The following is a 13,878-nucleotide window of genomic DNA, read 5'->3' on the forward strand; positions in this document are numbered from 1 at the left end:
TTTTTCTTATTTTTTTCCCCTTATCATTTTCTCCCTTTGTCTTTGTGATCTTGTGTTCCGTCTGTCGCTGCCTGCTCAAGCCTCGTCTAATCCGCACGTCCCTAGGAGCTCTTTTCGGCGAATCGGAGCTTCCCCTTCCGAGCACCCTACTAGCTGTCGGCGGCTCTCCATAGTGAAGCTCTCTCATCCCTCCGCTCAATGTCCATCCATTCCTTCCGATAACTCTTCGACATCACCGATCTGTCGAATCGCTTCTTAATCTTTGCAACGCCTCCCCGGGACTGGTTCCCTTGTTGTACTGATATTCGTCCTAACTGGTCCCCGTTTATTGCTTCGTTGCATCTCCGTCACCGCCAACTTTCGCGATCGAGGACTGGTCTTTTTCCTGCCCATACCGTTGTGGAAGATCTGTCTCCTTTATATTTGGACCAAACCTCTCGGGACTAGGCAGCAGCCAAGACGACCCTCAGCATTCCGACGCACCGCAGGGCTTGGTGTTCACACTTTGAACGTATATCGCTTGTATAGACGTCCGAAATCGAGCTTGGCAGATATTTCACCCTGCAGTAATGGGTCAGTCGCATTCCAAGGGCAACTCCAGCCCGGGCGACTCTTTGCAGTCGTATCCATCTTTCTCTCGGTCGGATACTAAAGAATCGCTCCGTTCTCTTCGGGGCTCGATCCGCTCGAAAATCCGTAGCAGTGACAGTCCCCGCGCATCGACGTCCGCGCTGTCACAAACGGAGAGCCAGACCGACAGGTCGGATGCTGGCTCGATCAAGTCGGCAGCGAGTCGACGCAGCTCCACCAACCTGAGTACACAGTCTCCTACCGCCGAGGATCCGGGTGCGAACCCTGATGCCCCCGAGCCTCCCCCATCCCCTTCCTTGTCGAGCAGCTTGAAGCGAGGACATCAAGATGTGAGTGCTATGCAACAAAGCGGCGAGGTTGACCTTGTGTCGGACGCTCCTCCCACTGGTGTTGCTCCCGTGGGCCCATCCTCGCAGGCCGTGGGTGAATCAATCCTCATCAAAAAGGACAATCAACTCAACCCCATTCTGGACTATATAATGAACACTCCACTCGAGGCAGCTAGTTCGCCAGGTATGGGAATGGGCGCTCTGAAGTCTATTGACTTGGACGACATGATTTCGCGGCTTCTCGACGCCGGTTACTCGACGAAGGTCACCAAGACCGTTTGCTTGAAGAACGCAGAGATCACGGCTATCTGTACCGCGGCACGGGAATTGTTCCTTTCTCAGCCGGCTCTGCTGGAGCTGTCTGCCCCTGTCAAGATCGTCGGAGATGTTCATGGTCAATATACGGATCTTATCAGGCTCTTTGAGATGTGCGGGTTCCCTCCTGCTTCAAACTATCTGTTTTTGGGTGATTATGTGGATCGTGGAAAGCAGAGTCTGGAAACGATTCTTCTCCTGCTTTGCTATAAGCTGAAATACCCGGAGAACTTCTTCCTTCTACGTGGCAACCACGAGTGTGCCAACGTAACCCGCGTTTATGGGTTTTATGATGAATGTAAACGGCGCTGCAACATCAAGATCTGGAAGACTTTTGTTGATACCTTCAACTGCCTCCCCATCGCTGCGATCGTCGCTGGCAAGATCTTCTGTGTCCATGGTGGTTTGTCTCCTAGCCTCTCCCATATGGATGACATTCGAGGAATCGCACGTCCGACCGATGTGCCGGACTACGGTTTGCTGAATGATCTTTTGTGGAGCGACCCTGCGGATATGGAAGAGGACTGGGAGCCGAACGAGCGCGGAGTGAGTTATTGCTTCGGTAAGAAGGTCATCATGGACTTCTTGCAACGGCATGATTTCGACTTGGTCTGCAGAGCGCACATGGTCGTCGAGGACGGCTATGAGTTCTACCAGGATCGAATTCTCGTTACCGTCTTTTCTGCACCTAATGTAAGTGCTTCCAGACACCGTTATAAGGTATCTGCAACCCGATGATTTATCTTGCTAACCACTATTCATAATAGTATTGTGGTGAATTCGACAACTGGGGTGCCATTATGTCGGTTTCAGGTGAATTGTTGTGTAGTTTTGAGCTGCTCAAACCGCTGGATTCCACCGCACTGAAGAACCATATTAAGAAGGGCCGGAACAAGCGGAACAGCATGCTCAGCAGTCCTGTAAGTTGTCCCTTGCTTAGCCATCTTCTCTTGCCAGGTCACAGCGCAACTCCCTTGTGTAACGCTGCCCAGACGCTTGTACTTGGGATGACGATTTTACTCTTCAACTTGGCATTCATCGTTGCTTGTTCGATGCTAATGAATGCAGCCTGCACCTGTCTCTGCGCAAAGTTACTAGAGGTCTTGGTAATTACATGCCAAGCAATCGCCGTCCGCCCATATGTCACCACCAAGGACCTGGACCTGAGCCTGCCATGGCTGGTCAGCGTCCAACATCCCGTCCACTCGATGGTGCGACCTATAATAAACTGGTGGGGCTAGCATACCGTCAGCAGCAAACGGATGCTGCGCTACACTTATCCGTTGCCCGTCGATATACGTATCTCGGGTGCCAGCTTTCGAAACTTACTTCACAGCGCCGCGAAGCTGATTCGCACGACTATATACTCTGCAGATGCAGCAGACACGGGATGTGCCAGGTCCGTTATATCTCTCGCCACCCGGAATCGATCAACATCATGATAGGCCTGCCATGAGACGAATCCATATCGGATCGCCCGATAGACAGTTTATAAACCGGCTTACGGTTATGGAGTCTAACCTAGCGGCCGCAAATTTATTGCATGAAGAAAGAAGTTTGACTTGAAAATCACGACCACAAGCCAAAGAGGGAAAGTCACGGGAGTTTGCAATGTACCTTTCTTCTTTCATTGGCGTTTTCGTTACATGTTTACTTTCTGTACTTGCTATGGAGTCTCCTGTTGCCTTCGGGCAATGATTGAGACAAGACAAGATTTTGATGCGTCACGATATGTATGCTGTCTCCTGAACGCAGATCAGCAGGTTCTGGGTTGCTTCGGTTTTTCTTTACGCTCATGCTATGCTACATGGAACATGGTTCGATTTTCACGATAGTTGTGGTAGATATTTACAGGAAACATGCATGGCGTTGTCTTGATCCTTCACTACTCTTGGTTTTCAGCTTTTTCCACCCCCCTCATCTACAAATACGAAGGAGGAAAGAGAAAAGGGCCCAACTGACAGTCATCTCACCTAATGCAATCGAGTTCTCAACTTTCAGTACAATCCAATCATCCTTGTTGAAGTAAAGAAATACACCCAACACGAAAACATGCCACATCCGAACGCATACTACCTACCATCATCTATCATGCCCACGTCCACTTTTAAGTAGTCATCTCGATTCTTCCGTGATAACACAAAGTAGCCTCGTCAAGCTGTGTCAAATACAGCAGCAAACTGTGCATACATTCCCTTCCTTTACTTTGATAACAAATAATCAACACATGAGTGGATAGTTATTTGTATCATCTATCTTACAATAGGCGTGTGTATGAGCAACACTTGAAATGGAACTGCTATCGTCAGGTAGTTTTAGGTGATTAATAACTATGCGGGATATTTGATCAACTGACTAATTGACTGATTGTTTGTCGAAGTTGGCGATAGATCCCTCAGACGTACGTATGTGGAAATCAGAGTTACTTAGTATATCTAGATATCAGGTTAGGTGGCAGAGTACGAGGTCTAACATATCTATATGTCCCTGATCGACATTTACCAATGAATCAATCTACATGCTACTTCGAAAGTGATTTCAAGAATAACAACTTTTAATCTAATTCTGATTTGTAAAAATAAAGACCTATCATGCTCGCCAAGACAAGGAAGAATATCTAATATAAATTGGAGAAAATGAACATATAATAATAAGAAAAGAAAAGAAAGTAAATGAAATAAATATGAGAAGATGACGACTCGCCTAAGCGTAGTCCCGGACATAACGACCCGGCAAATCGACATCCCACATGGGTCTTTCGACGACAGCGACCTCCAGGAAATGACTATCGTCGCTATCACCTTCGACATCATCGGCATCCGAGCCCAAGGGCACGATACCCAGGAGATCACGGTACTTGTAGGTGTGCCACCAGCGGCGGGAGGGCTGCTGCTGCTGCTGGTTGAATTTGGAGTCGGCTGAAGCAGGGACGAGTTGTTTCTGAGCGGAGGGGCTTTCGACGTCACCGCCGAGGAGGAGTTTATCCTGCTTTCCGCCGATGGAGACGCGTTTCAGGGGGGTGCTGGTTTCGATGAATTGTCTTTCTCTGCGGAGACGGGCCAGAGCGACGTCGTTGTTGGCCGTGTATGCTTCGTCGTAGTCGTATGCTTCATCGTCGGCGTCGGGGGCGCGAGGGCGTTCCTTGTCCAGGGACATCCATTCGCCTTGGCCTTCGTCGCTGCCGACGATCTTGCGCATCTTGGCTGCGAAGAACAGGTCGGACTGGGCGAGGGGTATCCTGTCACCGGCACCGCTGTTGGGCTTCTTGCGGGCGTTCTCTTCCTCCTCGAAGGGGTTGCGTTTGCGCTTTTGCGCGGCGGACTTCTTGGAGGTTTGTGTTGAGGCGTTCTCGTCTTCGTGGTTGTCTGCGGAGGCGTTCAGTTCCTCGGGGGAGGGGAAGTCCTGGTTGAGGTCGAACATCCACAGCCAGGAGGTGCCGTAGAGCCATAGGCGTTCGCGGGCGGCCGATAGGTCCCAGACACAGCCCATGGCGCGGTCCTTGACGCCGCGGAACTCTTCGGGGAGGAAGGCCTTCGGGTTTCTCCGGGACCAGTCGGATAGCTTGCCTTCAACGGCGTCGAACTCTACGAGCTGGTGCTCGCTTGTGAGGGCCATCAGGCGGTGCTCGCCCTTTGCGACTCCGTTTAGGAGGAGTTTCGTCTTGGATGGGTTGGGGGGGCGGAAGGACAGGAGGACAACGCCGGACTTGAGACGGGGGATGGGGGACTCCCCAGCAGCATGGGTCCAGCGCTCACCCTCGATCACGGGCTGGTCTTCGTCATCGGAAGATTCGTCGTCTGAGCCGGCGGCATTGTTGCGCTTCTTGGGGGCGTCCTCTGCGTTCTGGAGCGCCCAGGTATCGACACAGCCGGAGAGATCACCGGATGCCAGGACCTTGCTGTCGTCAGAGAATACGACGCAGCGGACTGATCTCTCGTACTCGCCCAAGGTACCGTGAGAGGCCTTCTCGAATCGAGTGTGACGAGTAGCTCTGTTCAGCTTGACGAGCTGGGTGTGAATGTGGGGCTTCTCTTGCGCAGTGGAGGCCGGCTTGATGCGAGCCAGGTACATGGCACTGTTGGGACGGACGACGCAAACCCACTGGCCGTTGGGAGCGACAGTCACGACCCGAGCACCGTCCTCCGCAAGAGCCTTCGGCACGTCCAACTTCTGTATGCGGAGAGTTCCCTTCTCATCGCCCTTGCGGCGGCGCACGGAGAACAGTTTGATGGTGGATATCGTGGCAACGACGAGGATCTTTCCGTCTGCGGAGAGCATAGCAGATGTGATGTTTTCTTCGCCCTATTGCAACTCGTTAGATATAGGCCGTATTGTAAATGGATCACTGCGGTTCTTACCTGGATGAGAACCTTGCCAACCAAGCGATGGCGCTGGCCATCCGCATTCTCGTGCGTCGCAGGACCACGGTGCAAACGCCAGATACTGACCTCCCTATCCCAGAAACTCATCACAAGTCTAGACGAGGGAGAGGAAGCAAGTTGGGGTATTTGAGGCAAGCTGGAAAGCTTTCTGTGGTGCTCCTTTCCGAATTCGCGCAGGGGCAGGACAACCGGGGCAGCGTCAGGTCCTAGTCCTTGTTAGTACACAGGAAATCGCATACATCGTAGCACAGTGAATCTCACCTCCAGACACGGCAATACTGATATCCCTGGTCTCGTACACAGCGAAGGTCTTCACATCGTGAGTGTGGTAGCGACGATGCATGACCTCAGTCCATCTAGCCTTCTTGTCACCCTTCTCACCCTCCTTCTTCCTATACACGACCGTCCTCTGATCGGCACCACCACTGACAACAGTATCACCCTTGGCGCTCACAGCGATATCCAACGTATCCGCCAAATGGCCCTGCAGACGCTGAATAAGGGCATAGTTCTTAGCATCCCAGAAGCGAATTTCACCAGCCGAGTCACCCGAAACGATCGTTCCATCAGGCAGACACTTAACCGACCAGACGAGCAATTCCTTCGTTCCCCCAGCAGGCCCCTTACCCAGGGATATCGTGCGCAGAAGCTGACCACTCCGAATATCGTACAACCGAATCGAACTATCCGCATATCCCGCGACAAGGGTATTACGGTTCTGGAAAGTCACGCTAAGCACTCTGGACCTCTTCGTAGACGGGCGCATAGTACGCAGATACTTCAGATCATTATCCGCCGTAGACAAGATAACAATCGATCCGTCGGCGCAACCCGCAGCCAGATGCTGGCCCGTGAACTCTCCCTCCGCCGGAGGCAACATTTTGCCATCCTTACCCCGCGTCGCCTGCCACCTAGGCTGAGCAGCCAAACACCAGATCTCGCCGTAGTTTCCGCTCGAATGGCGCAGCGGACGACCCTGTTCGATATCCCACTCCGTCACGGCACTCGAGTATCCGATACTGAAGAGGCGCAGACGTCCAGGCAGCTTGGACCCATCCGGACCAGGCTCAGGAGGGTCAAGCGTCCATGCCAGCCCCTCAATGCTTCTGTCTTTTCCTCCTCGGAGAACTGTCTCCTGGAACCAGGCGCCGCGCAGGGGGTTCCAGATCTCGATATCGCCGTTGGCGCGACCGATTGCGAGTCGGAGCGTAGGGACACCTCGTCCTGCGAGTTCCGCGGAGGGAGGGTGGGAGAAAGCAAGCGCATTGATCGCCTGAGGGTTGTAGGGAACGAAACGGCAACGGTGGATATCCATGATGGGCTTTTGGTGGTGGTGATGATGTCTTGGTTTTTTGGTAACTGGAAGAGCTTCGTTTTCTTGATGATACGGCGTGTGGAAAAAGTAGATCCCCGTTTGGCGATTATAGGATTCTACCCGGCTCAGCTTGTAGAGCCGACCGTTAAACAATCATTCCGGTCGATAAAAACGGTTCGTGATATGGTTGGCACAGGCGCGGTGGCTCGATTGGATGGTGCTGGCGACTCTTCAGCTTTTTTTCCGGATCTTTTTTGATACAATTTTTAGCGCGCCGCGGAGGTCCCACCGGCTCTTGTGTCACGTGACTGGTTGCGGGCTGTGGTCGCCGTCGAGCATCGTAAATGCTCATTGCTAAGATATGAGATACGGGTTGATTTGATGTGGATTTCACTAATTATGAATGTGAATATTAGGTGTGTTGGCTGGCTATCATGGTTGTGGGACATGGTGTCGTTGAGTTTTTCCTATCCAATAAGCCGAGACGGCAAGGACTGATATCTACAGATATTGAAGACCAATCTAGGTTGGACAAGGGCCAAGAGACTACAAAAATACTACGATGATTGATCTGCTCTCTGTCCAGCGCAGTTACTAGGGAGCCTTTTTCCATGTGCGACATAGACATAGATGGTCTAACCTTCTCTGTGCTACTGGTATCAACTGCAAAAACTCACCTACCAGATATGCCATAGCAAGTCTTCCAACAATGGCAATAACGGACTGGAATGTTCGTCCACTACTGCATGAGAGTGCACTTGTCTAGCACTCACCTTTCTGGCCAGAATGGCCTAGTCATTCGACATACCCTCCATCTCGGAGAGGCGTCAGCTTGTACTGATAAGCAACGCCAACACACCGGATGAGAACAAATGCTGTGAACCAACAGTTGCTTTCGAGGACTTGACCATACCAAGCTTTGAGCGAGATAACAAACAAGTCCTGACTAGGACCAGGATGGTTTGTTTGGTCGGACCAACTCTGCGCGACACATGCTGAAAAGCAGACAGCCTGATTAGTGGATTCTTGTGAATGCAGTCAGAATGGGGGAAAGGATGTCGAACAAATGGATTGTACTGGCCATATGCAAGCGGGGTTTGAAACGGGTCAATGACTGGCTATCAGGACATCCATCGGATATTTGAACACAGAGAAGCGAGTTTTGCTGCATGAAGATGTCGTATCACTGACAAGACACTTGCATGTCCAAGGATGTCCATAGGTTGATTCGAGATCAAGGGATTGCCACGTCAGAGCAGCCTGGGCCATCATTGCCGGAACGCGGTTCGTACTTTAAAGGCTAGCAGGGCCCGGTTCGGAGTCCTAGAGAGCTGATAGGATGCGACTAAGCCGATGTTGCAGGCATCGCTCCCCACCCAAGGGGGCGAAATTTCGTGGTATTCAAGATGTCAGAGCTCATGTGCAGGTGTGGAGAGACTAAATGCATGTACTGTGTAAAGGTAAAGGGGAGATATGCCGTCCGTCCCTTGGCTTGTACAGTATGGAGGGTGAGCAAAGGGGTATACGCGGATAGAACGATTACGTCCAAATTCTTCGGCGTATGGAAATGAGCCCCAGCAGGCTCAGCAGCAAGGAATATTAGTGGACCCAAATGGATCGCTCAAAATATCTTTGGCGGATTCATCTTCCACCTTCAGCTGAACCAGGATGCGTGGCTCAGTTCCAAGTTCGGTTCGACAGTTTGATTTGATAATTGGGATGTGCGGGGTTCACTGATAGGCACACACTTTGTGCCGCGCTGACTTGGAAGGAGCCGCACCAAACACTCCCAAACTAAGACAACACTCTTGGATCATCTCCTCAGGAGTCTTGCGCGGGAGATTAGCATTTGAGAAGCCAAGTAACGAGTGCGCGATTGACTGCGAAACCCGTGAGATCGGAGCCGACTGATCGTCAAGTCGCGTTGCCTTCTCTAACATTAAGAACCAAAGATCACGAATCGAGCGAAACCTACATAATGCAAATAGCGTCGGATGAGAAGGGGGACAATTTCCGGAGCCAAAGAGTCGAATGAATATAATCATTGATTGGCGGGGCTGCTTACGGGTCCATTGGGTCTTAGACGATCTCCTGGGGTTACTCCGTCGAAGCGCTCGGATATAACAACCACCACGCAGCATGCAGCAGGGGAAGAAGTGACAGTCTTGCTAAATATACACGATATCGCGATGAGAATCCATACCTTTCTTCATTAGGAGAGTAGACTGTAGTCCCAAACACAATGCCAAGTCGCAGATGAAGTTTCCCTGTCCTTTTGGTCTGGGTTTGATACTCCTAAGGTATGAGAAAATGCACTGTCAGACCTTTTAATATGCATCTTATAGATAGCCAAGACGCAAATATAGAACGGATGGCGCCAATTCCACCTCAGGCTGAAATCATCACGCAATGTGATCTTCGCTGCGCCTAATCAATCAAAAAGGGGCTCTCAATTGGTGCAAACTAAGCTATCTTTTCTGGCCACTGTATGGGGTATCGACACGCTGGTTTGAAACGTGAATGCAGGTATGCGCAACACAGCATGGTGGTAGCCCTGGCGGACATGGCGACCGTCGGCGCAGAGACGGCAATGACAGCGCACGCCAGGTATCGTTGGTTTAAGACCAGGCATCACTCATTCTCCGGTTCAGGAGGTGGCTGATGGGGGCGGTCCAGGCGTGCCAGCTGAACCTAATAACATTCCGACCAGGTTCATGCAAACCGGGAGCCCAATTGCGGGCAGTTTCATATATTATGCTTCTGGGATTAGACAGGGATAGCAGGGCACAGAAACCAAAATGCAAGAAAGGCACCTTAGCCAGTGTGAACTATCGCTGCACACCCAAAAGCGGCACCAAAGAATGGGTACTAAACCCGTAATCCTTCCCCGGACTAGTGGCAAAAAAAGTCTCGAGGCACGGCAAGCGGGATGCAGATGCAAGGCTTTCTCTAGTTTCTAGACCAGGGTTATCCGGAGAACGCTCATTGAAGAGACACGCCAGATTGGCAATAAGCGCGCGATGGGCTCCCAACGCGATCGTCGAATCATCACGCGTAAAGGGCTTTTCATCACAATCCACGCCAAGCTCCCGCGGGTAAGACTTTCAATTTCGAGTTTATGTCATATTTTGAGATTGTCCCCTTTCCCCCTCCCCCTTTAACCTGCCGGAAGGAGGTGGTCGCGCGAGCGTGTGCCTGAGGCGTGGAGATGAGAGCTGAAGGGAAACGTGGCTTGTTCAGGACGGACGGCATCAATTCATCGGATGTCTGATCTCCCGGTCCTGCCAGGAGATTAAACCCAGAACAAGTATAGAAGCGAAGCGGATTATCCCAACTCCTTTTTTTAGAAGAGATGAAAATAGGAGTAGCTCCATTGTTATATCACGGTCATTATTGAAGCCCGGGGGCGAGATTATTAGCAGCAAACACTAGTTAGTGTACGTACTTACTCTCCTAGCAATTGGACGGTTAATGAAAGCATCACGATGGGCCAATAATCTCCATCCTGTGCTGCTCGTAACTCCGGATTCCAGAACAGGCAGGCCGGAGACCCGAAACGTGGGACGCGAGACTCAATGACGACATGGGTCTAAAAGAGGGAATACAGAACGCGCCCCGAGGAACGGAGTTATCGATGCATCCCGTCCCTTAGTAGTAGTGTCTTCAAAACGCGATTTGCCATTGAGCGACCGACCACGGGAATTGGATGGCACAAGATATTCATTCCGGATGACAATATCTCGATTGACAAATTCCACATATTAGTTAGTTACTTCACCCCCTTCCAAAGGGGAACAGCAACAACATATGATTCGGCACAAGGCTGAACTTGACCGCTGAGTAATAATCTTTCTTTTTCTAGAGCTTTGGGGTTAAATGTGGAGTCGTTTATTTACACTACAATCGGGCCCGCTCTTCTGTTTTGCACTAAGCCAAATCCCAGCTAGCGCCATGTAAGTACGATCTCGGTCTGTATGTATAGGTAAGGACCCTTACTCGGTATCGTTCTTCAGCATACGTCTTGGGACGTATTCATACGGGTTATACACTGCTACTGGTATTCTACCAGGCAGGACAGGCAGAACCTGACAGAAAACAACCTGGACCCATAGAAAACCGGCCGTCAAAAAGCACAAAGCATACCATGGTTGAGGCTCTCCGCTGCCCCAGTCGTAAAGAGGACCTGACCTTACCAGAAGAGGTCATATTGTCTCTCGAGAAATTTGGTGCGGGTTTGGGGCAATTCTCGCGTCGTCAGAATGGGCGTTTTGTCACCAATTGGCAGGGTCTCTATTCGTCCCAGTCGATGTAGTATTCGGATGAAATACTCAACGGGCAACGTGGATATCTTTTCCACACATCTTTTAGAGGGGGATACTGTGGGATACATCTGCCCACTATTTAGTAAAATGCCTCAGATCGTGATGCACATCGTTGCAGTCAGTGGATGTTAAAAATTTTCTTCCCTCTTCCCCCCACATTATTGCTACGAGGTACATATCTACTAAGTAATGATATGTGTGTATCCCTCCCTTGCACTCCCCTCGATTGATTTAGATCATGACAAAAGACTGAGGACTCCATGACGAAATAATGAAGATCAATGGGGGGTGGAGGGAGAGTTTCGACGGTTCGCGCCAAGTTGTGCTGCGCTTTTCTTGCCGACAACCTCTGACATCCATGTCTCTCGTCCACCACCTTAAACTACGCTGCGCATACACAGGCTTTAAGAATCGTTAGGTAAAAGTCAACGTAGTGGACCCGAAACGGATATCAACGCAACAATGAAAAACAAGTAAAGTACGTATATGTCTCAATCGATCAATACCGGTAAATTTAAGATGTTGAAAGAAAGAACAAGAGTGAGAGAGAAAGGCAAAATTCGAAGCCGATGAAAGTTGACGAATACACCGAACATGAAGATAGGTAGAGTACCAAAAAAGTGATACACGTAGCATAATTCGAAGAACATACAGTAGTATAAAGAAACTTCTGACCTACCCAAAGATGGTCTGATCAGAATCAAAAATTGTTGACTTGTTGAGCCACTACCACAACTACTATCAAAATACTGCAGAAAATGCGACGATCAATTCGGGATTGAACATGCAATATACCGAGGGAAGATGGAGCAAATACTACTTACCAATGTGATGTAGAATATTGGTTGCTGGTACGTACTTTTGTGTCTATACAAAAAAACGAATTTCCTTTCATCAACTCACCAAATCTTCTAGAATATTTCCCCTCTCTAACATTCGGTCCATCACGACCCAAAGAAAAACACTACTTACTGTACTTCGAATTTTCTTTGACGAATTTGGGCTTCCTCCGACCGTTTCTTTCTAGGAGAGAAAAAAAATTTCTGCTTGTCTGCCCACTTTGGCCCACACCCATCTAGTACCCTCATCCGTTAGATGGGCAAGTCGAACTTCGTTTTTGCATACTGTACCCGTTGCCTCCCGGCTACCGCCATTTTGTGCGTATGGGCTAGCGCTCCAAATATCGTAAGCCGGTTTCTAAGTGTGGACCAAAAGGTCGGAACTGCGGGGCCTTGGGAAACCGCCTCGTTTTTTCTGGTTGAGAAAACGCCCGCTAAGTTAGTAAGTAGTAGTAAGTAGTAGTGGAATGGTCCGTTTTATATGGCTGGGCGGTGAACTGGGCGAGTCGGTGACAGCTTTGATTTACTGGCCCTTGATTGTCCTTCGCAAAGGATATGGGTTCAAATAAGTGAAGGGGTTGCTGATTTACCCGCCCGTGTGTGCCTCTTACACAATTGAGAATTCCAGGAAATTCTTTGACGACTTTTCTTTCGTCTACTTCCAAGATCCGCAGTGGGTTGTAAGTAATTTCGGGTCCCGAATGCGGTGTGTTTATATGGTACAGGAAACTAAGGAAGCAGCGTGGAATGAGATAGAAAGGCCAGTCAGTGTATTGGAAAGGATTGTATGACACCTTTCTAGTCTACGATGGGATGAATAGGGACTAGTGAATAGATGGCCTTCAATTTTTTACCCCGTTGAGCGTTAGCAGGAATGAGACTAAGTCATGGACGTTGATATGTGAAGGCTCACCGATATATCAGGGTATCCATCCTCTTTGCTATGGCCCTAGTGTGGAGCGGTGATTGTATCAAGAAAAAAGATGTGGAATTCTCCGAGTCATATAGTGCACGAACTAGTTCGTATTCTAGAGTGATACGTATGATGGAAATGGAAGAATAAGGAATCTCGGCCCTTCTGGGGCTATCTAGATACTACAGGAAATAATGATATGCACTGAGGATATTCCGTCAGAATGGCCCTTGCATGGGGGGGGCGAAATAGTTAGTAGTTACGGGATGTTACACGCGACCAATCATCGAACGTATGGAACTCATGGTTGGCCTGGGGAGAAATTATGATCATGTACGTATTCCATCCAGAGGAATGCATAATATCAGTGCAAGGACGGTTACTTGTCTGCAGGTTAAACAAGGATTCGTTGATTGGAGTAGAATGTATCGAATTGGAGTCTGCAGGTACCCAGCAAGGAGATGTCTATTGATACGTCGCCGGGAGGACGCTTAGAATAGTTAGGTAGCTAGCCACTTTAGTTAAGGATGGGGTTACGAAAGCAACGCATTCTGGATCATCTCTACATGCATGATGATATCTCCATAGTATCATTATACATGTACCCCATGCGGCGATTGTCCATACATTGAAGGAGGAGATAAATTGTTCCTCCAGCTAAGGTCTTGTTTCCATACTCCCGGCGGGATGGGGGATGGTAAGCGGATGTAGTGGACGGGAAGAAGGCGGATAGGCTCCAGCGGCTACCGTGCATTACTCCAGAAGCCTCATAAGGGTCCCTGAAGCGAATAAGTACCAATAATGTAAGCCTCACTTATATTTGGTGGTTTTGTAGTGGAATAGAAAAGATCCCAATGGTCGAAATCTGCCCG

The 13,878-nt window shown here is 49.8% G+C and overlaps 2 protein-coding genes across 2 annotated transcripts; one reads left to right on the top strand and one right to left on the bottom strand.

Annotated features, from left to right (window-relative positions):
• The first annotated feature begins 370 nt into the window (after positions 1 to 370).
• phzA (putative serine/threonine protein phosphatase) lies at positions 371 to 2,471 on the top strand. Its single transcript, XM_025689519.1, has 3 exons — positions 371 to 1,928; positions 2,003 to 2,155; positions 2,304 to 2,471. Exons 1-3 carry the CDS (start codon positions 570 to 572, stop codon positions 2,331 to 2,333), a joined length of 1,542 nt encoding a protein of 513 aa, XP_025543096.1. The 5' UTR covers positions 371 to 569; the 3' UTR covers positions 2,334 to 2,471.
• A 1,349-nt stretch (positions 2,472 to 3,820) lies between these two features.
• On the bottom strand, positions 3,821 to 7,144 carry ura7 (small subunit rRNA maturation protein UTP4). Its single transcript, XM_025679369.1, has 3 exons — positions 5,879 to 7,144; positions 5,594 to 5,823; positions 3,821 to 5,537 (listed from the first exon to the last, which is right to left on the bottom strand). The coding sequence occupies exons 1-3, from the start codon at positions 6,930 to 6,932 to the stop codon at positions 3,939 to 3,941; spliced, it is 2,883 nt and encodes a 960-aa protein (XP_025543097.1). The 5' UTR covers positions 6,933 to 7,144; the 3' UTR covers positions 3,821 to 3,938.
• Positions 7,145 to 13,878: the final 6,734 nt, after the last annotated feature.

Source organism: Aspergillus costaricaensis (genome assembly GCF_003184835.1).
Source record: "Aspergillus costaricaensis CBS 115574 unplaced genomic scaffold BO79scaffold_5, whole genome shotgun sequence".
NCBI lineage: Eukaryota > Fungi > Ascomycota > Eurotiomycetes > Eurotiales > Aspergillaceae > Aspergillus > Aspergillus costaricensis.